General features: G+C 38.6%; 1 protein-coding gene across 1 annotated transcript; it reads right to left on the bottom strand.

The window, feature by feature from the left end:
• Window positions 1–12,375: 12,375 nt before the first annotated feature.
• Window positions 12,376–21,007, bottom strand: MMGT1 (membrane magnesium transporter 1). The gene is made up of 4 exons (XM_029240990.1): window positions 20,633–21,007; window positions 16,792–16,844; window positions 14,340–14,443; window positions 12,376–12,734 (listed from the first exon to the last, which is right to left on the bottom strand). The coding sequence occupies exons 1-4, from the start codon at window positions 20,709–20,711 to the stop codon at window positions 12,575–12,577; spliced, it is 396 nt and encodes a 131-aa protein (XP_029096823.1). The 5' UTR covers window positions 20,712–21,007; the 3' UTR covers window positions 12,376–12,574.
• Window positions 21,008–27,526: the final 6,519 nt, after the last annotated feature.

A 27,526-nucleotide genomic window follows, 5' to 3' on the forward strand; every position in this document is an offset into this window, starting at 1 on the left:
GTCCACCTAGGTGCTGGATCGGTGGGGGGTACTTTTCAATGTTGGGGGACAAGGATCAGAAGTATAGAAGGTCAGCCTTAAGCTGTTATCATCCAAGGATAACAAAGACTATGTCCCCCCCCCATTATTTGAATAGAGTCATGATAAAGAATGTTTGCATTTCCCATAATAGAAGAGTCCAAAGAGGGTGAAGACATTTCATTGAGCACTTACTACCTGCCAGGTACAATTCTAAATGCTTTACATCTATTAACTCACTTAATCCTCTGCAGAACCCTATGAGTTAGGCGTGATTACCATCCTCATTGTTATAAATGAGGAAACCAAGGCACAGAAAGATGAAGGAAAAATCTAATTAACTAAGGATTGGGGTAGATGGAATACAATTATATCTAGTTTTTGTTAGACAAGCATTATTGCATGTTCTGTACCTTAATACCAATGGTCTCTTCCATGAGTACAGATATAATGTGCCTCTCCCATCCCTGCCAGGACTGAGATAGAGCTCCAAAGAAGAGCCACCCTTCAGGGCTTAGAAAGAACACTCAAGGGAAAGTACCACTCCCAGGACAGTTAGAGCACCCAAAGAAATGCCCCCACCAGGGCTGAGATAACAGCTCCCAAGGAAAGCTCTGCTACTGCATAGCTGAGATAGGGTCCCCAAGGAAACTTCCTCCCCCAGTACTGACATAAACACCCAAGAAAGAGTGCCATAACTTGGCTGAAATAGAGTACCCAATGAAAAGTCCTCTCCAGGGCTTAGAGGGAACGTAAGGGGAAAATACTCCCCTCCAAAAAGGTTGAAATCCAGTTCTTGTTGGAGAGACCCAGCTGTGACTCAATGTGTGGCAAAGAATTTTTGTGGTGCCACAAACCCACCCTCTGGGATTAGAGATGTAGCACCCAAGGAAGAATCCCTTTGGCTGGGGCTGAGATCAAACACCCAAGGGCAAGCCCCTCCTTTAACACTACTGAGATAGAAGGCCCTAGGAAGAGCTCCTCCCTGCCATGGGGCTGAGACAGGGCACTCAAGCACCTCCCACCCATGGCAAAGATAGAGCATCCAAGGAAGAGCCCCCGCCCCAGGGCTAATATAAAGCACCCAAAGTAGAGTTCTTCCCAAAATCTAAGAAACAGCCCCAAACCCAGGGCTGAGATGGAGCAATCAAGGAAGAGACTCCCCACTACATGGCTGATAAGCAAGCAAGGAAAATCCTTTCCCCCAGCATAGCTGAGATGGGGAGCACCCGCAGGAAAGTCCTCCCCCAGCACTGAGATAATCACCCAAGGAAGAGATCCTCCTCAATGGACTGAAATAGAGCACTCAAGGAAAGCCCCCTCATCATCATGGCTGAGAGACAGTGCCCAAGGGAAAGTTCTCCCACAGTGAGAGAGATAGTCACCCAAGGAAGAGTCCCCCCACCCCATGGCTGATCTATAGTACCGAAGGAACAGTTCCCCCTCCCAGGGTTGAGATAGATCGCCCAAGGAATAGTACCACCCCCTAGACTGAGAACACACAAGAAAGAGCCACCTTGCAGGGTAAAGCACCCAAGGAAAAGTATTACCCCCGCCCAAGGGTTGAAATCCTGACCTTGTTGAAGGAAACTAGAAGCAACTCAGAGAATGGCAGTAAAGTTGTGGCACCACACCAGTGGAAATTTCTAGAAATCTGCCTCTGGGGTATCTGAGAATGTTGTATACAGAGATGTCTCACCAGAAGCAGTCTGATGTATACTACTGCCTGAGAGGGTTTCAAGGGAAGCTGCTGGCCATCGAGTGCTGCTGGCCACTATGCCCTGCACCAGCCTGGCAGTGGAGAAGCTCTGTGCAGTGCAGGGCAGGGCCTGGCATTGGAGAAGCCTGGTGCCCAGCAGGAATCCTCTGTGCGAGCAACCCAGGACCCAGAAGCAAAACTTTCCCCTTACAATGTCTCTGGCGCCCTCTACAGACAAACTTCTGTGACAACTGTTACAAGAAGAAGAAAAAACAAAAATTAAAGGAAACCACCATTTCCACAGATCAGACCAAACAGATTAATTTGGAGCTGAGAGGCAAGAAATGAATAACCAGCACACTGTATTAACAAATAAAGGAGGAAAGTCATACAATCATCTTAATCAATGCAGAAAACACAAGCGATAAAATGCAACAACTATTCATGAGGACAAAATTAAAAGCATTTGTTAAGAAGTGAATCTATCAGAAATCTATAGTGTACATTATTCCTAGTTGTGAAAAATTAGAAGTATTCCTTGCAAGATCAAGACAGGGATGTCAACCACTTCTATTCAACACTGCACTCCAAGAATCCCTAGCTTGCACCCTAAGACAATAAAAGGTAAATAAGTTATTTGGCTAAACTTAAAACTCAAAGTTGTCTACAGACAAAGAATTTGACAAAGAGAATAGCTATAAAATCAACACATAAAAATTAACTGTATTCCTATATAACAGCAACAAGAAATTCAGGAAATGTAAGTTTTTTAAGCTATTACTAAAATTAGCAAGATTATATAATAAATAAATATTAAAATACATATATAGGAATATATATAGCATATATGAAATATATATAGAGAGAATGTGTGTGTGTATGTATGGAATGAATATAACTAAACATGTCTAATAACAGCAGACAATTATAAAATTTTATTGAAAGATACCAGAGAAGACTTAAAGCAAGGTCTACACATAGGTAGGAAGGCTCAGTGTCCACTTCCTCCACCCCTCAATTTAATGTATAAATCTAACACATTTACAAAATTCCAATAGTTTTTCATGGAACTTGACAAGCTGATTCTAAAATCTATATGGAAAAGTAAATGCCCAAGAATAGCCAAGACAAACACAAAGAAGAACAAATTAGGGGGATCTGCCTTACTATCTCAAGACTTATTATTATTAACCTTTAGTAAGAAAGACAGTGTGATATAGATGCAGAGGTACACGAGCTGAACAATGATATAGAATAGCAGAGCCCAGAAATAGTCTCATGCATATATGGGAATGTGATACATTTCAGAGGTGTCATTGAAGATCGCTGGGGAAAGACTAGACTTTCTTTTTGCAGCATATGGTGCTGAGACAATTGGCAATCTATGTGAAAAATAATACAATTGGATCTCTTCCTCACACCATATACAAAAAAAATTTCAGATTGATTAAGTACTTAAATGTGAAAGAAAAATTAAGACTTTAGAAGAAGTTAGAAAAGAATATCTTTAAGACTTCAAAAATAGGAAAATATTTCTTAAAGAGGACACACAAGAAAGCCCACTAAACATAACAGAAAAGGTTGATGCAATAGTATTGGTAATGCTCTTGTTCTTAAGTTTGATGTGAGTTTACGCAAGTCCCTTTTGTTAAGTTTCAGCTTACATATATGCTCCATACATTTTTGTATGAACCAAATACTACATTATAAAATGTTTGACTGCAAAAAAAAGGCATATAAATTATGGCAGAGAAAGAAGTCAGTACCCTTAATAACAAAGGAAGAAATAACCCAACTTTTAGCAGAAATCTAGTTTCAGTAGTGAACATGTGGTTTAAAGAAAGTATTATAAAGGCAGGGTTAACATTAAAGAAAATCATAAAAACCAAAAATCCTAGCAAGCTGTTATCTTTAATGGATATTCGTTTCACCCCATGAATGCAAAACTGGGTCAACATTTGAAAGTCTATTCTTATAATTCACTATTGTAATAGGTAAAAGAAGAAAACAACACATGACTATCTCAATAAATACCAAAATTACATTTGACAAAATTCAAGATCCATTCCTGAATTTTTAAAATAATGATAAAAAGGAGTAAGATACAAGGTTAATATACAAAAGTCAATTGCTTTCCTAAATGCCAACAATGACTACCAGAATTTGAAATTTAAAAAAGAATACCATTTACAATAGCACCAAGATAATGAAATACATATAAATCAAACAAAATATGTACAGGATCTCTATGTGAAAAACTACAAGATCTATATAAATGTAGAGATATTCCATGTTCACAAAATGGAAGATTCAATATTATTAAGATGTCAATTCTTTCCAATGTGATCTATAGATTCAAAGCAATCCCAATCAAAATCCCAGCAAATTGTTTTGTAGATATCGACAAACTGACTCTAAAGATTATAGAAAAAGATGAAAGATCCTGAATAGCCAATGTAATACTGACAAATAAGGACAAAGATGGAGGGCTCACACTACCCAAATTTAAGACTTAGTGTAAAGCTACGGTAATCAAGACAGTGTGGTATTGGTAAAAGAGTAGACATGTAGATTAACGGAATAGAGTAGACAGCCCAGAAATAGACCCACACATATATAGTTGACCTATTTTTGACAAAGGAGCAAAGGCAATTCAATGGAGAAAGCAGAGTCTTTTCAACAAATGGTGTTGTAACAATTGGGCGTCTGTATAAAAAAAAAAAAAAAGAACCTAGACACATCTTATATCTTTCACAAAAACTAGCTAGAAAGGAATCATAGACCTAAATTTAAAATAAAAAACAATAAAACTTCTGTAAGAAAACATAAGAGAAAATCTAGATGGCTTTGGGTTTGGAAATGAGCTTTTAAATTTAATACCAAAAGCATGATACATGAAAGAGAAAATTGATAAGTTGGACTGTAGTAAAATAAAAATTTCTCTGTGATAGACATTGTAATGAGAATGAAAAGGCAAACCATGGACTGGGAGAAAATATTTGCGAAACACATATCTGTAAAGGACTTGTATTCAAAATATACAAAGAACTCTTAAAATGCAACAGTAAGAAAACAACCGGATTTCAAAATTAAGCAAAAGATCTAAACAGATACTTCACCAAAAGAGAAATACAGAGGCAAATAAACATATGAAAGATGCTCAACATCCTTTGTCATTAGGGAACTGTAAATTAAAATGAGATATCACTACACATCTATTACAATAGTTAAAATTTGAAACCTGACAATACCAATTGCTGGCGTGGATGCAGAGTAACAGGAAGTCATTCATTGCTGATGGGAATGCAAAATTGGTAAGGCCACTTTGGAAGACAGCTTGGCAATTTCTTATAAAGCTGAACATAATCTTACCATGTGATCTAGCAGTCATGCACCTTGGTATTTACCCAACAAATTTGAAAAAATAGGTCCACACAAAAACCTGCATGTGAGTGTTTATTCGTAATCATCAAAAACTGGAAATGTCTTTCAATAGGTGATGGATAAACAAACTGTGGAACATCTATACAAGAAACTATTATTCAGAGATTTAAAAAATGAATTATCAAGCCACAGAGAGACATGGAGGAAACTTGAATGCATATTGCTAAGTGAAAGAAGCCAGTCTGAAAAGGCTACATACGGTATAATTCCAACTATATGACACTCTGGAAAAGGCAAAACCATGGAGACAATAAAAAGATCAGTGGTGAACGGGCTCAGGGGAAGGAGGGCGTTGAACGTGTGAAGCACAAGGGATTTTTAGGGCTGTGAATTTATTCTATATGATAATACAATTGTGGATACATAACACATGGATTTGTCAAAACCCACTGAACTTTAGATCACAAAAAGTGAAACTTGATGTATATTTTAAAAAATCATTTAGGTCAGGGGAATCCCAGGATAGAATGCAGAATGTGACAAAACAATCTAACTATATTACAAATTTTTGAAACAAACGTACTGAAGAGAGTGGGCAGGAAATGTGCTGACCTAAGTAACTTTGGAAATGAGTGGAGTCTATAAAACGAATGGCAAAAAAAACCTTACACAATCACTGTGCTTTGGTTGAAAAAGTTGTTTCCCATGGGAATACGTGTTAACAATTCTGAAAACACTGCACTTGTATACTGGAATTAAACAATTCAAGTAAGTGGGTAGCAGACGGTGGGAACCAGGTCTCTCAGTGTTGGAGTGGTTTACAGATAAGCAAGGGGAGGAGGTTAGAATGATACATGTGGTGGTGGATCAAACATCAGTAAGAACTTGTGTTTCACTTAATAGAAATACAGATGTTACATACAGGAATATTTATACATATGTGTATAGGCACAAGTTAGTACACGCCCATATATTTCCTTGCCCTGTTAGCTGGAAGGGCCTTGAAGAGACAAAACCCCAGGAGCAACTGAGCACAACTAGGGCCCAGATCTTGGTTTCTAATACCATTCTCCAATAAAAAGAACCAGGTTCCTTGGAGAAAAGGCTGACTCTAGGACTGGGGAAGGAAATATACAAGATGAGCCTGGAACATCTCGTAGTGCCAGAAAGTAAGAACTGCTGGGGAAAAAATCCACAGTAATGGGAGTGATGTCAAAGGGAGTGATGTCAAAGGGACACGAGAGTCAAATGAAACGGCTACCAATGTTCAAAACTGGAACAATTTCAGCAACAAAATGAAGTAGTATTACATGATAACCCAGAGTACAAAATAAATTAATATCCATGAGCCAAACTCATATAAATAAAATATTGAATAAATTAACAAGTGGGGGAGAAGAGACATACCTTCCGTGCAGAATTCCAAATAATTGATGTAGATACTCCATCCTCAAGAAGGTGAAGCATAACTCCCTACTCCCTAAGTGTGGGCTGTGCACAGCGACTTCTTTCCAAAGAGGACAGTATGGAAAGGGTAACTCTACAATGGAGAAACCTGACAAACACTGCTTTAGGTGATCAAGAATAACATCAACAGGGAATTCCCTGGCAGTCCATTGGTTAGAACTCCGCGCTTTCACTGCCATGGCCCAGGTTCAATCCCTGGTCGGGGAATCAAGATCTTGCAAGCTGCGTGGCGCAGCCAAAAAAAAAAAAAAAAAATCAACATTTATAATTCATGTTAATAAATGTATGCCCTGGGTATGATAACAACGGCACACATAATCCAAGTCTAATAATGGTAAAAAAAACACTGGACAAATCCCAGTAGAGGCACATTGTACAAAATACCTGACCAGTATTCCTCAAAACTGTCAAGGTCACCAGAAATAAGGAAAGTCTAAAAAACTGTCACGGCCAAGGAGAAGCCTAAGACATCTCAGCTAAATGACCCGGCACAACCAAATAAATAAATAAATAAATATTTAAAAATGAAATTTAAAAATGCAATGTGGTATCCTGGATGGAATCCTGGAACACAAAAAGGGCTTTTGGTAAAAACTAAGGAAATCCGAATATTAACTCCAGTTAAAAATAATGTAGCAATATCTGTTCAAGGATTGTTATCAAATGTACCATGCTAACATGTTAACCAGTGGTGAAACTGAGGCGGGCTATGTGGGAATTTTCTGCACCATCTTCCCAATTTTTCAGTAAATCTAAAACAGTTCTAAAAAATAAATTTAGAAAATACCATTTTAAAAAGGAGGTAGAAGGACTATTTAAAAGAGACTAGAGAGACAAACTAACCAATGTAATTTGTGAACCTTGGTGGGGGCAGCTATAAAAGTCATTCTGGGGATGCATGGGTAAATTGGAATAGATTAGATGGTTCATCCTTTCCTTAAGTGTGAGAATGGTATTGTGGTTAAATGGGAAAATGTCTTCACTCTCATAGGAGAGGCATGCTGACATATTTAGGAACGTCATGATGTGATGAAGTGTGATGATGAAGTCTGTAACTCACCACAAACAATTCAGGAGGGTTTTGAAAGAGGCACATTTGGAGAGAACAAAAGCAAAAGTAACAAAATGTTAGGAATGGTGAATCTAAATGAAAAGTATTTTGGCACTCATCAAACTATTCTTTCACACTTTCTGTAAGTTTGAAATTTTTCAAAATAAAATTTTAGGAAAAATATCAATAGGATTTTAGAATTGGATAAAATGATACTAAAGTTCATCTAGAAATATAAACATGCAAGAATAACTAGGAAAAAAAATCCTGAAATAATATTGTGGTATGGACTAGCTATGCCAAATATGAAAATGCGTAATAACTTAAAAGACTGCAGAGTTCAGAAACAAATCTAAATATATATGGAAACAATGTATGAGGGATGGTTTTTCAAATCAATGTGGAAAAAAGTCAACAAATAGGGTTGGGATAACCAGATAGCTATTTGGAAGAGAAAAATCTTGAATTCTTACCTCACTCCTTCCATCTAAATAAATTCCAAATGAAGCAAAGATTTAAAGGTTAAAAAAAAAACTTAAAAGTACTGGAAAAATACATTAAATTTATTCTTAAATGTAAAGAAGGCCTTTCTAAAGCAAGGCACAAATCCCAGAAGCCATAAAGACTGATAAGTTTAACTACATAAATAAATAAAACTCAGGAAAATATTATTAAACATATGACAACGGACCAATTTTCTTAGCTTACAAAGAGCTCATACAAACTAATAAAAAACAAATCATCTAATAGAAAACAGAACATGACCACACAGTTCACAGGAAATGAAATATAAGTAACCAATAAACATGAAAATGTGTTCCATCTCCTTCGTTAAAATGCATTATAACTTCATTAAGATGCAAAATACCATTTATTCACTTTCAGATGATCAAATTTTAAAAGGTTGAGGGCCCAGTATTGGCAAAAGCCTCATAAATAATTATTCTTATACATTATATGTGGAAGCATAATTGGGCAAAGATTTCTGGAGATCAGTTTGGCAACAACTACTGACCTGAAAATGAAAACTATCCTCTGACCCAGCAATTCTATTGCTAGGAAGTAACCTTGTTAGTTTAATCTCATTATATGTACAAGTAAGTTCACTGCAATATGGTTTAGCAATAGTAAAACATTGCCAACAACCTGAAAGCCCATCAATGTTTGAACATTTATTACACATCATATATTAGAATACCACACAGTCATTAAAAAGAATGAGGTATTTCTGTACATACTGATACAGAAAGATCTTATAAGACACAGGTAGCAAAAAAAGCAAGGTACAGAAGAGTGTATACAGTCTGATTCCATTAATGTAAAAACTTTTTAAGTATATATTTGCTGGCAAATAACGTTTTTCCTGAAAGAATATACAAGACACTTAAAGCTGGTGACCTTTGGAGAGAGGTATTAGGAGGAGGGAAGGGAGCAGGTTTTAACCTCATGCCTTTCTGTACCATCTGGGGTTTTTGCCATGTGCATATATTATCTTTCTTTTTTTCCTTTTAAAAGAATACTTGATTAGTAGGTTAGTTTGAGATATTCCTGTGTAGATTTGAATACTAGTAGTGCTATCTTTCAAAATACTGCAGATAAACGCCAAGCTTTGCGAACCAGAACTTCCTCTTGGATTTCCATTAAACCTTAGATTTGTCCCCTGATGCTTTAATCATAATGATTTCCTGTTAAGTATAAATTCCCATTTTGTCATGGCAGTTTGGCTATACAACACATTTGTGCTGGAATGATTAGACACTGCTACTCAAAGACCAATATTCTTATACTCCAAAGGGCATTTGATAATTCATAAATATAAATGAGATTACACATTCTATTTCAACTCTAAAAAAAACATAAAATTGCAGTAAGACTTTACATGTACAATGAAAAGTAAAGTATCCACTGAATTTAGTAAAACAGCATCACATTGGAAAAAATAGTCATTAAAATTAGATCTTACGTTTTTCTGGGGACAGAGAAACAGAAGAAAATGAGATTAAAAGTAAAACGAACAAACAAACAAACAAAACAAAACAAAAAAAAAACCACTACCAAAAACAGGGTGAGACAATCATTTATTTATTGGACAGGGCAAGGTCATTTAAAGAGAGGAAACATATCCAAAAGACTGTGTTTAGCTTGGTGTTACAGGCATCGATGCTCACAACAAACAACACTACTCAGTACATCATGGAAACAGGCCACATACAACCAGGGGGATGCTGTCATGCCACTCAAAAATAAGCCACAATGCTTAGAAAACAATCATTAGGGAGTTACAGAGCATCACAGTCTCTAATTCACCAATCTGCATTTTCTGCAGCTGGCCCACTAGGGCCATAGCATTTGGCTGGTTCCCTGGTCATTAAGTCTTCTGATATTCTAGAGAGCCTTCAACAGTACACACTTCTGAATGTCACTGAAATCACAGTCAACTGCAGGCTTAACTAGCTCGCATGACTCCATTTTTGGCTACCTTAGTACTGCCTCATAGTAGTATAAATAGAATTCTGAACTTAATCCATTTAGCGCTGTTATGAAGCACCCAAATCACCCAAATCCTATGGTACCTACTTTTAAAAGACAGCATAAATTCATTGGAGGAAATTAAAGAAAAAATTTGGGAAGCTCACCTGACCAGAGGTATACAAGCTCCTAGCAAAATTAGACACAACTGAAGACTGCTATGTCAATTATTTGCCACGTTATTTGGCATCATATTTAGCAGGACTTTCCTGACTGGGCTATCCATATCAATATCCATTCTAGAGACTAAACAAAAATATTATAAATAGTAACATATCATGAATGCTTGGTTCTGAGAAAAAACTATTCAGCATAAGACAGACTGAGAAACCTGTTAGGTATGTGACCCTCCCTCCTTACATCTACTGATTTTTACAAACCACTTCCTTTTACAGCAATCAGTTCTCAAGAGGAGAAGTTCTCACTCCACATAGAACAAAACCATATTTGGGAAGCCAGTCATGAAAGCCCAGATACTGCAGGAATCCATTCATATTAAATGACCAGAATAGACACATCTACAGAGACAGAAAGTAGATTAGTGGCTGGGAGGCATTGGGGGAAAAAGACACGTAACCGCTAAAGGGCACAGGGTTTCTTTCTGGGCTGATGGCAATGTTCTCAAATTCACTGCGATCATGGTTGCACAACTTCATGAATATATTACACCAGTGAATTGTACCCTTTAAATGGGTGAATGGTAAGGTATGTGAATTATATCTCAGTAAAGTTATTATTAAAACATATTAGGAAAGGAAGACAGGCCCCCAAAGAGAAGAAAATAAGACGCTCTTGCGAATCAAGTCATACCTGAGGAAATGGTACACAGGCCTGATGTAAGGAGCTTGTTTCTCATACACTGTTCTGATTTAAATACAACCACTTTAACCCCTGACTTCACATTTTAAAATCATTTCTAAATTATTTTAGGTTTTCAACAGATTTCTAACTTTGTTCTCCTTAGAGAGCAGAGTCAGTGTTCCACAGACAGATTGGGTTGGCAAAACAAAATTAAACAATGAATAAAAACCCAATGACAAAATAGTCTTGTACTTCAGGCTGTGTTACCAGGCAGAAGAGAAGAGCTGAGGTTCATTACTAATAGGAAAAAATGCCTTCAAGGATAAGGACATCTCATGACTCTTGCCTAAAGCACATTTCCTTTTCAAATCTGCATACAGTTATTCCCTTTATACCTATACAATTCAACAAAAGCAATGTTTCCATACCTGTGTGATTCAACAAAAGCAATGTTTTCTACGAAGAAATGTAGAAATGTTAAGCTTCCTGCAGATCAAAGAGCTAGCCAAATTCCCCTAAAACTGAAATTATTGTTTCTAAAAAAATTCTTCTCTGTACCCTCATCCTCACCTTCAGCAACATACAATGAAGATGGAAAACAAATCAGAAGCTATGAAACAATTTCTTCAATGACCTTAATTATTTTTAAAGACATGAGTTCCAAATATTTAGAACATATTTGGCCCAATTCTGTTGAAGTCTACCTTTAATGAGAAGGTTTCCTTTATTTTTACTAATTCATTAGTTTAGTATGCAATAAAATAACAGATTTTGAATAAGTTAAACTGGTTAATGACAAGTAATCAGTTTTCTTCAGTGATTACTATTCTTCTACACAGGCAGGATAATTAATTCATGGATGGTCTTTTTGGTCTATCTTCAACTATTCTTACACTACATAATCAATTCGGGACATTTTTTACCAATAAATGAAGAGAACACAAGTAGCTTTACAGCAAGCTGAGTTCGTTAAGTATATCTGTTATGACAAAGGATTTCTGACACAAAAATTGCTCGCTGCACACAAAACCCCAGAGAAGTGATGAAACAAGACTGATGTTAGGAGGTATATGGGAGCGGGGTAGGGTGAGAAGTAATGGGTAAATTAAAAACTGGCAAGTATCTGCTGAAGCAGAGCCACTTTTTAGGGGGCATAAGAAAAACTTATAAGTCACCATTTTGGTCTACTTTAGAGAAGTCCATTTGTTGTTAAGAACTTAAGACCATTTTACTATCATTCACGCTGCAAAATGCAGTAGTCACACTATCTCCAAAAGGATCCTAAAAACTGTAGTGCAAAAGAAAAGAAATCTAAGAAAATAAATAATTACAAAACCATCATTTTTCAAAGAAATGTGTTCAAAACAGTGACTTTTACAAAACATGTGAATTTGTTTTAGATGAAAAAAGAATTCTCTCTCTATGAAAGATCAAAGACTCATTTCACAGATAACTTATATTGCATTAATGATTTGATTAACAGTGTATAAACAAGGGTCATAGACTTTTTTAATTAGGTCTGAAAGATCAATATAAATACTGATGGGGGGAGTGTTTTGTACCCCAAACTCCAATATTCCAGCTCTGTGTCCTGTCCTATTCTGTTATTATAATTTGTAAAAATCTTAACGACGCAGTGATTCAAGTTTTCGTAACTTCAATGATGTGTTAGAGGACAATGCATCTTGGTTTGAAGAATTTGTTGTATCCGAAGGCCGGAACAGTACTCGACCGCGATGATTAAATACATAAAATGATGGGTGATTCCTTAATGTGTCAAATGTCCTTAAAAGAAAAAAAGCATCAATTTTAGATAAACCTTTATAAAAGCTTATTTGAAAATAAGCAGGCTTCTAATAAATTATGAATTTGCTATGGATTATAGTTTTAACTAAGTTTAAATCCATAAAATCAGACTATAATTGGTAAACATACTGTATCTCACTTTCTTCCTGTACAAGGAAAATAAGAAACCCGGAAATGCAACATAAAACCCTCAAATTTTTTAATTCAGGCATTCCTTCCAAGATGCCTATGAAAACACAAATAATCGCTCAACTTTAATCACCTCTATAAATCTAACACTAGCCCATGCCAAATAGTCCTTAAAAAAAAAACAGTACATAGATTATAACTTTGATTATTCTCACCTGGCCCTCACTATTCAAGCCATCTGATAATTGTACAGATCTGTCTTCTAAGAATCAAGTACAATGGAAAATTCCTTTTGGCCCTTCTGTACCTGCTGTTGTCCAAACTCGTATATTTTGCTACCACCTACTAAATTCATGTATTTTGCTACCACCTACTTAATGCCATTCTGTTTTACTTCTTTCTTTCTAAGCCCCTTGCTTGTGATTCTTGGTAGACTCTTTGTAAGAACTGTAGTGGGTAGTGATAGTGGAGTATCCTTCCATCTTTCCAGTGAGATATATGCAGTCTAAAAAAAGTTCACAAACACCTAAGTGTATGGCTTTTGGTATTGGTTTGTTTTTAAATATTAATTTCCTGGAAGGAAAGAGAACTTTTCTTTTGATAATAACTCAAATCTCAAAGTCAGCCCACCTGAAAATCCAAGCATACCCCAACATAAAATGGGAAGCCTGAGATGTGACTATTTAAAATGTAAATTAAAAAGTAAAAGTAAAAAGAGGATGAATTTCCTCTAACACATAAATGTTTATTGTGAATTCTTCTAAGGAAATACTGTGTTAAAATTTCTAGGATCAAGAAGGTGGGTAAAGTCCAGAGACAGAATTGAATAAAGCTAAAGGATGATTTTATGCAATTCAGAAATACGGAAAAGAAAAGCAAGCAAAGCTCATGAAAATAGCTTAGAAGTAGTATAGGAGAAAAAAAGAAAGCAGAATAACAAATATACTTTAGTCCAAGGATAGAAAAGGGCCTAAGAGCAGAGTTTATGTCACAGACTAGGTTCAAGTGATAGAGGAAACAGAAAACCTCTTAATCTTCCAAAGATTAAGCTGGGTCAAGAGGATAAGAAGAGGAAAAGGGAAGGGAGGGAAGGGAGGGAGGAAGGAGAGGGGGAAGCAAGGCGGGTGGGGAAGAAAGAACGAAAAAATTCCTGAGGGAATATCTTTCTATATATCTATTTCCATCCACCTATCTATCCAACCAGCCAACAAGTAATTTAAGAAACCATAACATAACATCTTATTCTAATGTCAATAATCTGTCATTCAACTTCCATTTTTCCTGTCACATCAAACACTGCCTCAATTTTTTTACCTCGTTACTCATACAACCTGCATAATCGAAATGTAAAAACAAAACCGACTTTTATGTACCATAAAAAACATAGATTTTAAATTATGTAAATGAAGCAAAACCCCCATGAAATTAAATGCCTATGAAAAGGAAAAGACTTACTTATTTTTTAGTTCTGAAGTGGCATCCATGTCTTTAAACTCCCCTGCAATATGAACTATACCATAACAGGTAACTGCAAAGGCCAGAAGTGTCTGAAGAACTATCTGTGAGTATAAAGATTGAAATTACTAAACAACATACAAATATTATTATAAAAATTTACAATTTTCTCTCCATCTCTTTCTAGCCTCTTAACAGGTATTTCTTCTAGATCCTATCACGGAGTCTCACTTTAAATGATTTGGACTCAGACAAAACAGTATCTTCTATAAGTTCTGGAATCGGCTGCAAAGATACTTCTGGGTTTTGCGCAAATAGCAAAAACAGGTACCAAGCCATTCAGAACTCAGTTATCAACTATTACCAGCTTCTAAGAGCAACTATGAATGTTTTAATGTATTATTGTTAAATATCACAGAGTATAAAAAGAACACCCCTTAGCCACCACCTAGCTTAAGAAACAGAACATTACCAGTACCCTTCAAGGCCCAGGTACCCCTCTCCAATTATATCCTTCACCCTCCCTCCCAGTTAACTATTGTCCCCAATTGTTTATTAATCAGTTCCTTGCTTTTATTTATAATTTTACCAGCTCTGTATGTACCTCTAAAACATACACTGCTTACTTTTGCCCATTTGAGCTTTTTTTTGGGGTGAGATTCCTCCCTGTTGAAGTACATAGTTGTAGTCCATTCATTTTCATTGTATTTCATTACACGAAAATCCCACAATTTATACATTCTACTGTTGATGGCTATGTGGGCTGTTTCCTGTCTGTGACTTCTACAACATCAGGATGGATATCTTTGTGTATGTCTCCTGGCACACGGGAGTGCAACCACTGGTGTAGAGTATACACAAATTCAACTTTATTAGGTAATACGAAACTGCTTTCCAAAGAGGTTCTGCAAGCAAAAACTTGCAATGTTTGATATTAACCAACATGGGATTACAGGCATATTTTATTTTCTTGATTGTGATTTTCTGTATTTTTCAAATTTTCCCATTTGTAAACAGAAGAAAGTTATTTTAAACAGATATAGATGAGTGTGTATATGTGTGTGTGTGTGCGCGCATCTACAACAAAACAAAGGTGACGGGAGAATGAGTTAATAGCCACATCCACCATGTCTTTAATTATGACAATTAAAGTCAAAATTAGCCACAAGCTATTACTCTTTCTAAACTAAAATCTAATGTCATCTGTTATACTGGTTTACATCCCCACCACCAGTGTACCAAGACCCATTACATACAATGCAATCATAGGCATCATTAACAAGGATGTGGTAAATCTATGAGTTGTCATGAAAATATGTCAAGATAAATTGTTAAGTAATAAAAAGCTAGTTATGAAAGTATACATATATACACATAACTTTTTTAAAAGAAACACTCTGTGTTTTGATTACGTAAAACTATACATACACAAAGATAATGTTGTTTATGCATAGAAGAAAACTAAACTACTGATATACTCCAAACTGTTGGGAGTAGAGGTAGAATTGTGAGCAACGGGGTCAGTTTTTTTTTTTTTAATTGTATGGGGTCAGTTTTACTTTTGACACTTACTGGTTGATTCTATTACAAAGAACTTACTACTTTTGTTCTTTAAAATCTAATAAAGATTTTAAAAAGGGGGGAGGGGAAATTCCCCGGCAGTCCAGTGGCTAGGACTCTATGCTTCCACTGCAGGGGGTACAGGTTCAATCCCTGGTCGGGGAACTAAGATCCCGCAAGCCACACGGCGCAGGCAAAAAAACAAAACAAAAATCCAATAAAGATAAAAAACTGTGAGTGAAGTTCACATATTATTTCAGCTTTAAAAAAAAGCACTTCCTATTTTTCTTTAGTTTTACCACCTATGTATCTGTCCCTAAACAATGTTTTGTTAGTTTTACTTGTTTTTAAACTTTATGTATAAAAGGAATTTTCTTAAAAAAAAATAAAGTCAAATAATCAACTTAAGTCCATCTCAGACTACAGACAGAGCAACTTCTAGAAAGACTATTATAAACTAAGTTCTAGGGAGTTCCCTGGCTGTCCAGTGGTTAGGACTCCACACTTCCACTGCAGGGGGCCCGGGTTGGACCCCTGGTCAGGGAACTGAGATCCTGCAAACTAAGATCCTGCAAGCTGCGCGGCATGGCCAAAAAAATAAACTAAGTTCTAGAAACCAAACAGAAATCTTTTGTTTCCAAATCTTTGGGTTTTATAATGAGTGACAAAATGTAGATAACAGATATGCTATTTCATCTCTGGAAAATTAAGAGAAAAAAAAACCAAAAAAAATTTAAAATATATGTTAAGCTATGCGGCTGATTTTTAAAATATATATACGTATATATTTTTTATTGAAGTATAGTTGATTTACAATATTGTGTTAGTTTTAGGTATATGGCAAAGTGATTCGGTTATATATATTTTAATGGAATATAAATGACCAACTTACATCTATTGGCAGTGATTCATCTTCTTTTTCTGTTAATCGCATATAAGAACGATCTATAAACCAGAAGCATACCATTAAAGAAACTGTAGCCCATTTTTCTTAAAATGCAAGCAAATCTATATACCAAAGAAGCAACTGACATGTGCTACAAAAAGTAATGCTAATCCCGGATTCCTCAAAAACCTCTATCTTCTAAGGCAGTCAGTCTGATCTTGAACTACTTTATTCCCATCATGACCTGCTTTGTCACCTTATAAAACAGGAGAAGAGTGAAAAGTGAGCAAATATGAGGAAGAAATACCTAAACATAATTTTTCTTTCATTACTACAGGAAAACTAGAATTCTCTGAAATTCTTTCACTAACTGGTCAAAGAAATCACAATTATTTAAAAATTAAGTCTACAAAAAATCTCAACTCTGAAATAGCACCACCATCACATAATATGGACAAAGTAATACTGTTATGGAAATGTTTTTCCTGAGACAATATGCTGGGGGGTGTTGGAATAGGAGAAATTCCGGGACATCAATTGCTGCTTATATGATTTAATTATAATTCTGCTACTGCCTTAGCCTCAGGAGGCAGCAAGGTATGAAGGAAAAGGATCAGGATTTGGAAGCTGAAAAGCTGAGATCATAATACCAGCTCTTCAATTTATTGTAATCTCATTCAATGTAAGACACCCTCGTGGATTGTAACATGTATCTCAATTTCAGAGTGTTAAAATGTAGGAGTGGGAGGTGGAATGTGCCTGAGAATCAAAAAAATACAGTATCTATCTTTTCACTGCCTAAATTTCTGCAACTGTAAATTGGGAATATGAGGATCAAATGAGACACAGGATAGGAGCTCTGCCATAACAAAGTTCGTCACGGCAAAGACCAGCATGGCACAGCACCCCAGGGTGCTACCTGCTGCCACAATCTGACAGGACACAATTAGCCTCAAAGGTAAATATTGGTCTCTTTCCAACATGAGCATTATAAAGAGGTCCCACTGCAGTGACAAATGCCACAAGGCATGCTCACCTCACATAAAAACACAAAATCCTAATTCTAGAGGAATCTTGCACAATCCCTACTTAATAACATGCTTAAAACCTCAAATTATTGTGAGTGAGCATGCACTGACTCTTAAAAGAGAATGTGTTTAGAGACATTTCTGAAGTTTTATCTCACAGGTTTCATCATAAGGACAGGTGTAAAAGAAAAATCAAACCAATACCCAAATAGGTTTTGGCTAACTTCCTACTGCCTGTTCAATTCCCAGCTACCTTTCTTCTTTGCATGAAGCCTAATCTGACTCTAACTCCAGCTTTAGCAGGGCATTTCCTCATCTGTAAAATGAAGGGGTTGGACTTCGGTCATCTATCTCCTTGCTCTAGGACAGTAAGATTTTACAGCTGAAGTCTATTGTAGAAAATGACGCAGTACCACTGTACCCTAATCTCCTCTAGGGAAGCTATTCTAAAATGAATGTACATACAAATCACCTGGGGATCTTATTAAAAAGCAGATTTGATTCCATAGATCTGGGGTGGGGGTGTCTGAATTTCTGCATTTCTGACCAGCTCCCAGATGATTTCCAAGATGCTGGGCTAAAGACCACACTTGATCAGCCAGACTCTAGGTACCTTTCTTAACCCCTTCCCCCCACCCCCTGAAAAATGACTACTCCCATCTCCATGTATTTTTACATACTTTTAGCATAGCATCTATATTACTTTATGGTGATTGTTGCTTGATGCACTTCTTTCTCCACTTGACTTTGAACTCCCTCAGGACATCACTGCACCTTCTAGCACCTAAGCACAGCGCAATTTCAAGCAATTACTCAAGACTGAATTTTACCAAGCAGTGTAGCACACAGGCTCTAGAATCCAACTGCTTGTCTTTGAAACCCAGCCCCACCATTTATCATCTCTGTAATTTTGCACAAGTTTCCTAGCAGTATGTCTCAATTTCTTCATCTTTCAAAGACGATAGTAACAATAATATCTACCTCCGAGGGTTTTTGGTAGTATTGAATTACATAATACACGTAAAATGCTTAGTTCAGTGCCTGGCACATGGTAAGCACTTAATAAATGTTAGCTATTATTATTGTTGTCATTCAAGATTGGAGCTTTGGAGAAACTGTCACAGAAAGAGGAGCCTGAGGAAACATGACAACTAAATGTAATATGATATCCTGGATTGATTCCTGGAATAGAAAGAAGACATTAATGGGAAAACTGGTGAAATCCAAATAAAAGCTAGACTTTACTTAATAGTAGTATACCAATGTCAGTTTCCTAGTTGTTACATTATAACATAGTAATGTAAGGTGTTACCAATGGGGGAAACTGAGTGAGGGGTATACAGTAACTCTCCGTACTATCTTCGCAACCTTTCTGTAAATCTAAAATTTCAAAATAAATTAAAAAAAAATAAAGCTGAATTTCTGCCAGACAAATGTTGTCATAATACCTGTATGTAAAAAGTAATTTTAATAATTGGATCATTTAATTATGTACAATAAATAGAACAAAACGTTTTATCTTGAAAACAACTGGAGCTTTGAGGAATTCACATTTCATTTGCTACTTTATTCCTGAAGATGGAAAGTAATGTAGCAAATAAAGGAATAAAGTTCAACTCTGAATTTCTTTCCTTCATTCAACAAATTTATTGAGTACCTAGTTGGGAACATTGTGCTGGGCACTGACACTACAGCAATGAACAAAATACACATTGTCCCTGCCCTTATGGGCTCTATAGGTTAGGAAAGAGCTCAGCAAACTTTTCCTGTAAAGGGCCAGATAATAAATATTTTAGCTTTTGCAGGCCTTACTATCTCCATTGTAACTACTCAACTTTGCCCTTAGAAAGCAGCCAGACAATACCTAAACGAATGGGCGTGGGTGTGTGCCAATAAAACTTCACTGACGGACACTGAAACTTGGATTTTATATAATTGTCATGGATCATAAAATTATATTCTTTTGCTTTTTTCCCCCAACAAATTAAAAATCTAAAAACATTCTTAGCTCATGGCAAAAACAGGAGGGAGGCTGCATTTGGCCCACATGCCAGAGTTTGCTAACTCCTGGTCTCGGAGAGAAGGTAGACCTCAAAACAGATCAGCTGTCTCACTGCACTGCATCCTCTGCTGGACTCCAAGTTTCCTCTTGACAATACAATTGTATATGTGTGATAAAGCACTTTTGTTTTTTTTCATTTAAACTTCCCAATCACTCTCTGACATAGAAAGTGCAAGAATTAAAATCCACCTCAGTGAAGCCTCAGAGAAGGGACAGGATGTGCCCAAGGTCACAGATTTAGCGGTAAAGCAAGTTTTTAAGAACCAGCCCCTCAGTCCGGTGCTCTTTGCCCCGCATCACAGTGCCTCCCTGAGGCAAATGGTCATTTAACTTGTCAGTACGCCTGGACAACCCAGGAGTGCCCAAGACGTTGTCCACCTAGTTGTCATGGGACCATGAGCATCCGAGGTCCTCGATCTGAAACTTTGCCAGCCCCACGCTGGATCTGACATCACTTGTCCCGGATTCCCGGATAGATCCCCTCTCTGCCTACCCTGCAGCCCACCGGTCCCGTACTGAGCCCTCTCCCCAACACCCACTTCCAACCCTGCTGCAACCCCAGGTGCCCCACTCTTCTCAAACTCAGACTCCAAGCCTTCCACCGGGGAGCCCCGCACTGCTTCTCACAGCCACCCCAAACTCTAAGGTCTCAAGTGACCGTTCCCGGGACACGCGGTCCTACACTCCCTCAAGGGTGCGCCCACACGCCGCCCCCGGAGTCCCGCACGGAAGCGGTCGCCGTCCCTCAGGCACTTACGCTGCGCAGCGGAAAAGGCCGCGTGGGCTAGGGCAAAGAGGCCGATGCCCACCAGCCCCTTCCACAGCGACGGCGCCATGACTCCGGAGGAGTAGCAGCCCAACAAAAGAAGCGAAGGGCGGCGGAGCTATTCCTTCCTCCACCGGCGGGTGTCCGCGCAGCGCAGAGAGATGACGTCAGTGAACCCCTGGGCGCGAAGCGCCTGAGAGGTGGGAAAACCAAAGAGCCGTGAGAAAGCGGAAACGGGGATGCCGGGAAGAAGGGGAAGCGACACGGAAAACAGTCCGCGAGTACCGAGGGGCAGGGCCTCCACCGCGCTGCCGCTTTGCGAGGGGCGGAGCTGAGCGGACGGCGTAAAAGAAGAGGCGCAAGCGGATCAATGGGGAAATGGAGTGGAAGAGCGCCAGCAAATGAACGCGGGCCGCGGGGCAGGGGGCGGGGCCTGTGGAGAGTTCCGGGCGGGGCAGAGGGACCCTGGGCACTGCAGGCGGTGGTTAACGGCGGTCAGTGCTGGGCTCCCTACCCCTGGGCTGGGAATTTTTGTTTGTTTGTTTTGCTTTTCCCTCAAGCTGTGCCCTTTGTTTTCTGTGGACCTTTCCTGTACTTCAGACTACTGGGAACCGCGGAAGGAGGCAAGGGTGTGAAAGCGAGGGGGCGGGTGGGGTGTAGAGGAAAACCACCCGGCATTTGGAGCCGCAAACACGTCGCACGCGGGGGACACTCAGTAAAAGTTAGTTCCCTTCTCCTTACCTTCAAAAGGTCTATGAGAAAGATTCACGCCCAAAAGGGTGTAGCGCGGTGGGAGTGTTTTCGTCACGAAGAGAACCAGTTTACACTAGGGAGGAATGAAAGGAGAGGAATAAAGTGATGCTAACAACAAAGGCCCATCCATCTTCTGTCTCTCTGATCAGGATAAAATATACTCTCCTTTCTCGATTTTTTTCTTTGTCTTCATCCCCTACACTATAGACATTTTACATTGACCTCTTTCCACTCTATTCTCCTTTGGCCAGCTCACCTATTCATACCCACTGCTTTCAGCCATTGTCAATATTAGTGATCCCGGGCTTCCCTGGTGGCGCAGTGGTTGAGAGTCCGCCTGCCGATGCAGGGGACACGGGTTCGTGCCCCGGTCCGGGAAGATCCCACATGCCGCGGAGCGGCTGGGCCCGTGGGCCATGGCTGCTGAGCCTGCGCGTCCGGAGCCTGTGCTCCGCAACGGGAGAGGCCACAGCAGTGAGAGGCCCGCGTACTGCAAAAAAAAAAAAAAAAAATTAGTGATCCCAAGTCGACATCTCTATCTCAAATGTCTTTCCTGCGCTCCAGACCTGCATTTCCAACTCCCTGCTGATCATTTATTTATATCCTGTGGCCTTTAACACTTACTATGGCCAAAACAGAATTCACCCCTTTTTCCAAACTCCACCGACTCCTCCAGTGCCTCCTGACTGGTTGGCACAATGTTGTAAACTGCATATCACAAGGTAAATGCAAAGTGTGACCACCATCCTTTGCCCTTAGCCCTGTCAGAATTCTACGTTTTAGCTGCATCAATTTGCTCACTCTTACTGGCTACTAGACGCCTATCCTCTCCACCCTTTTAAATTTGCATTCTTTCCATTCCTGATCTCCCTCACCTGCTCTATTTTTATATCACCTTCTAACATACTCTATAATTTACCTATTTATTATGTTTGTTGTGTTATTATTGTTTACCAGCTCTCTTCCTCCAGGAATGTAAGTTCCAAGAAGACAGAGATTTCTGTCTATACTTAGAACGTTGCCTGTCACATGGTAGGCATTCAGTGTTTGCTGAATGAATGAATGAATTATGGGAAAGAAGTAGAGAGGGATGTATCCTCCTTTGAAAGAATCTCTATAGAGAGTCCGTCCATTATTTTTGAAGTGGATTCAAAAATCCCTGTGGACTTGTACACACCCTTAGATTTTGGTAGCACTTTGATTGATGATAAGCATTTTCCGATATACTTGAGCTTCCTCAAAGCTGAAAACGTTGAGAAAATAAAGAAGGCATCCAAGAGTCATCAGATTTCCTCAACTTTACCTATATAGCTTTTGTCCTGGATCCCATTTTCCAAACCTTTAATTATAGTCATTATTTTTCTCTGGGCCCTCTCCAATTTCTTCACCTCTAAGCCGAGAGTTGACACGGTACTTGATCAATGTCAAGTACAGTATATTGTATTCCTTACAAATGTAGCCCTATTTATAGACCTCACAATCAGGTCGAACCAGGAAATAATCTCTCTGCACTTAACAGGAAAGTGCTTCCTTCTCCACCGCTGGGAGGTGACAAGGTTGAAAACATAGGTGATCCAAAAAAAATCTTAAAACTTTGTTTTGGCTTTGATAATAGTCAAATTGAAATTAGTTTTTTCAGGTACCCTATTAAATTACTTCTGTTAATTTATCTGAAGCAGAAAATGATTAGGAGGTTTCTCAAAGGAGCTGAGATCTGGTGACTTTCTTTTAAAAAGATGAGGTTATAGAAAAAAGAGAGAGCCAGTAAGGAATCTGGTATTTGTATAAGCCACCAATACATTATCCTAGTCTTCGGGGAAGTGACCCCTGTCCAGGCCTTGAATTTGTTTTCTCCGTTACACTCTTAAAATGCATTCCCCACTCTCTTATTTTGAATCTGTTACCCACATACTGAGTGCAAGCTACCTAGTTTTACATTTTCTAGAAATAAATGGTTAACTCATATTCATGAGGTAGGATTTTGTCTCATCTATAGATTCCACCCTGAAAGGAAGCCAAGATATTCATAGTCACAATTACTAAGGAATTTACTAAGTCACAGTTACTAAGTAGCTTGGGTCCACTCATGCAGTGTTCTCTACGTTAGAGTTAATCCCAAAGGTGCAAGTTACAGCTAATGGCAGCAGTGTTTTCACGAGCTCTTAGAACAAAAGTCAAACCTCATGAGAAAGAGCATTTAAATTCCTGGGTGACCCAAGAAGTGCCTTTAGTTTTCCCAAAGAAACAGCCATCGTCCACATGCACAGTGGATAAATGATGTGGATGTTATTAAAGGTGGGGATAACCATCTCTAAAGCATTTTCTATGGAGATGGAGATGTTGTTTATGAAGGCTCATCACTGTTTCCCCAGGATAGTTGGTTGAATAGAGAAAGCACTGCAATCCCAGAATTGTCTTCCAAGTTAATTAACTTTGTTACATGCCACCCAACTGGAGGAGTAACTTCATACACCACATCCATGTACCCATTTCCCAAGCAGATTCTCCCTCTACCTAGCACGCTCTGTCCTTTCCTACTTAGTTCAAAAACCCACCTTCCCTAGAAATATATTCCTGACTATTATAGGTATCTATAGGAGCCATATATCTATTGTAGATGCTAAACCTTTCTTCAAGCTATTTATTACAACCCCCCTGGATCACAAATTCTAGAGGTTTACTACTATATAAACTAGTGTTTTATATATATATATATATATATATATATATATATATATATATATATATATAAAATTCTTTACAAAAGTAACGTCTGCTCAGTCTAAGAAATTCAAACAACAAAGCAATGTGTCTTCCTCTTAAAACATTAAGTGGTGTGTTGGTATTTTGAGTTTTGAATCTTAGTAAAAAGACTGGTTACTTGATTCATATCTTTAAGATTATTTTGCTGGAAGGTTTATACTACTGTGGTTAAGAACATATGCTCAAGAATCAGATTGGGTTTATTTTTTATTTTATTATTTATTTTTTTCTTCCAGTTTTATTGAGATATAACTGACATACAGCACTGTATAAGTTTAAGGTGTACAGCGTAATGATTTGACTTCCATACGTCATGAAATGATGACCACAGTAAGTTTAGTGAACATCTATCATCTCATATAGACGCAAAATTAAAGAAATAGAAAAAAAATTTTTTCTTATGATGAGAACTCTTAGGATACTCTCAACAGCTTTCATATATAACACCTAGCAGTGTTAATTATATTTATCATGTTGTACATCACATCCCTAGTACGTATTTATCTTTTATAAGTGAAAGTTTGTACCTTTTGACCGCCTTCATCCAATTCCCCCTCCCCCTAGCCCCCATCTCTGGTAACCACAAATCTGATCTCTTTTTCTATGACCTTGTTTGTTTGTTTTGAAGTATAATTGACCTACAACACTATGCTAGTTCCTGTTATACAACATAGTGATTTGGCATTTCTATAAATTTCAAAAGGATCACCATGATAAGTCTAGTTATGATGTCACCATTCAAAGATTTTACATAGTTATTGACTAGATTCCCCACACTGTTCATTTCATATACATGACTCATTTATTTTTGCAACTGGAAGTTTGTACCTCTTAATCTGTATATGTGATTATTTTAGGCTTCTGATCTCTTAAGTTCAAACACATTTTAACAACCCTGCATTTTTACTCCCCTCCCCCCATATTTACTGTTTTGATATCATGTTTTACATCTTTTGGTTTTCTGTATCCCTTAACTAATTATTGAGAATATAGATAATTTTATAACTTTTGTCTTTCAACCTTCCTACTAGCTTTATACATGGTTGATTTACTACCTTAATGTGTTTTTGCCTTTACCAATGAGATTTTTCCTTTCATAATTTTCATGTTTCTAGTTGTGGCCTTTTCTTTTCCACCTCAAGAAGTTCCTTTAGCATTTGTTGTAAAGCTGGTTTAGTGGTGCTGAACACTTATTTTTTTTAGAGGTTTGAGAGACGAAAATTATTATTTATTTATTTATTTATTTATTTATTTTTGGCTGCCTTGGGTCTTCGTTGCTGCACGTGGGCTTTCTCTAGTTGTGGCGAGTGGGGGCTACTCTTCGTTGTAGTGCACTGGCTTCTCATTGCGATGGCTTCTCTTGTGGAGCACGGGCTCTAGGCGCGAGGGCTTCAGTAGTTGTGGCACGCAGGCTCAGTAGTTGTGGCTTGCAGGCTCTAGAGCGCAGGCTCAGTAGTTATGGTGCATGGGCTTAGTTGCTGCGCAGCATGTGGGATCTTCCCAGACCAGGGATTGAACCCGTGTCCCCTGCATTGGCAGGCGGATTCTTAACCACTGCACCACCAGGGAAGTCCGGTGCTGAACTTTTTTAGTTTTTGTGTGTAAAACTTTTGATCTCTCCATCAAATCTGAATGAAAGCCTTGCTGGGTAGAGTATTCTTGATTGTAGGTTCTTCCCTTTCACCACTTTAAATATATCATTCCACTCCCTTCTGGCCTGTAGAGTTTCTGCTGAAAAGTGAGATGATAACCTTATGGGAGTTCCTTTGTACGTAACGTTGCTTTTCCCTTGTTGCTTCTAATAGTCTCCCTTTATGTACAATTTTTGCCATTTTAATTACAGTATATCTTGGTGTGGTCCTCTTTGGCTTCCTTTTTGGGATTCTCTGTGCTTTCTGGACTTGGGTGTCTGTTTCCTTTCCCAGGTCAGGGGAGTTATCAGCTATTATATCTTCAAATATGTTCTCAGTCCCTTTCGCTCTCTCTTCTCCTTCTGGGACCCCTTTAATGTGAATGTTAGTAGCTTGATGTTGTTCCAGAGGTCTCTTAAGCTGTTCTCATTGCTTTTTTTTAAGTTTTTTTTTTTTTTTTGGCTGTGTTGGGTCTTAGTTGCGGCACGAGGGATCTTCGTTGAGGCATGCAGGATCTTTCGCTGAGGTGCGCGGGCTCTTTGTTGCGGCACACGGGCTTCTCTCTAGTTGTGGCACACAGGTTCCAGAGTACGTGGGCTCTGTAGTTTGTGGCATGTGGGCTCTCTAGTTAAGGCCCACAAGCTCAGTAGTTGTGGCATGGGGGTTAGTTGCCCCACAGCATGTGGGATCTTAGTTCCCCGACCAGGGATCGAACCTGTGACCCCTGCATTGTAAGGCAGATTCTTTACCACTGGACCACCAGGGAAGTCCCTGTCCTCATTGCTTTTTATTCTTTTTTATTTTATATGCTGAGCTTCAGTGATTTCCACTACTCTGTCTTCCAGCTCGCTGATCCGTTCCTCAGTATCATCTAATTTACTGTTGATTCCTTCTAGTGTATTTTTAATGTCAATTATTGTATTCTTCATCTCTGTTTAGGTCTTTATATTTTCTAACTCTGTTAAAAACTTCTAACTTCTCACTCTGTTCATCCAATCTTCTCGCAAATTCTTTGAATATATTTACAATCATTACCTTGAACTCTTTATTGGGTAGATGGCCTATCTCCACTTCACTTAGTTCTTCTGAGGTTTTATCTTGTTCCTTTGTTTGGAACATGTTTCTTTGTCACCTCATTTTACCTAATTTGCTGTATTTATTTTTATGTATCTGGTAAGTTGGTTACATTTCCTGACCTTGCATAAGTGGCCATTTGTAGGAGATATCCTATGCGTCCCAGCAGCACACTCCCCTCTGGTCACCAGAGCTATATGCTCTAGGGGTGCCCCCTATGTGAGATGTGTGGGTCCTTCTATTGTGGTTGGTAGTCTGGTAGGCACGGCTGGTCCCCAGTCTGATTGGTTGCCAGGTCCTGACTTGTGCAGAGGCTGCAGGCTACTGGTGGGTGTGGTCAGGTCACAAGGTTGCTGGCTTGAGAGCCCCAGTGGGTCCCAGGGCTAGTGCTGGCCCACTGGTGGGCAGAACCAGGTTCTGGGGTGGGTGGTTGGAGGGCCGAGGTTCCCAGATCTGCTGTTGGCCTGCTGGTGGGTGGGGCTGGCTCCTGACAAGGTTGGCTGTGGTGTCCAAGGTGTCCCAAAGCTGGCACTGGCCTGCGGATGAGTTGGGCCAAAACCCGGGGTGGCTAGCTGAGCAGTCCAAGGCGTCTCACAGCTTGTGTTGGCCTGCTGCTGGGAAGGGCTAGGGCCCAGAGGATCCCAGGGCTAGTGCCAGCTTGCTG

The sequence above is a fragment of the Monodon monoceros genome, unplaced genomic scaffold (genome assembly GCF_005190385.1).
Source record: "Monodon monoceros isolate NGI ecotype Baffin Bay Population unplaced genomic scaffold, NGI_Narwhal_1 Super_Scaffold_22, whole genome shotgun sequence".
Taxonomy (NCBI): Eukaryota; Metazoa; Chordata; class Mammalia; order Artiodactyla; family Monodontidae; genus Monodon; species Monodon monoceros.

What these genes read in the sequence shown, in the direction of transcription:
- MMGT1 (XM_029240990.1), bottom strand. Translation starts at nt 20,711, where the DNA reads ATGGCGCCGTCGCTGTGGAAGGGGCTGGTGGGCATCGGCCTCTTTGCC. An exon ending in GGCCTTTTCCGCTGCGCAGC is followed by an intron (nt 16,845 to 20,632) that starts GTAAGTGCCTGA and finishes TCTGGTTTATAG; the next exon opens with ATCGTTCTTATATGCGATTA. An exon ending in ACTTCAGAACTAAAAAATAA is followed by an intron (nt 12,735 to 14,339) that starts GTAAGTCTTTTC and finishes TTTTCTTTTAAG; the next exon opens with GACATTTGACACATTAAGGA.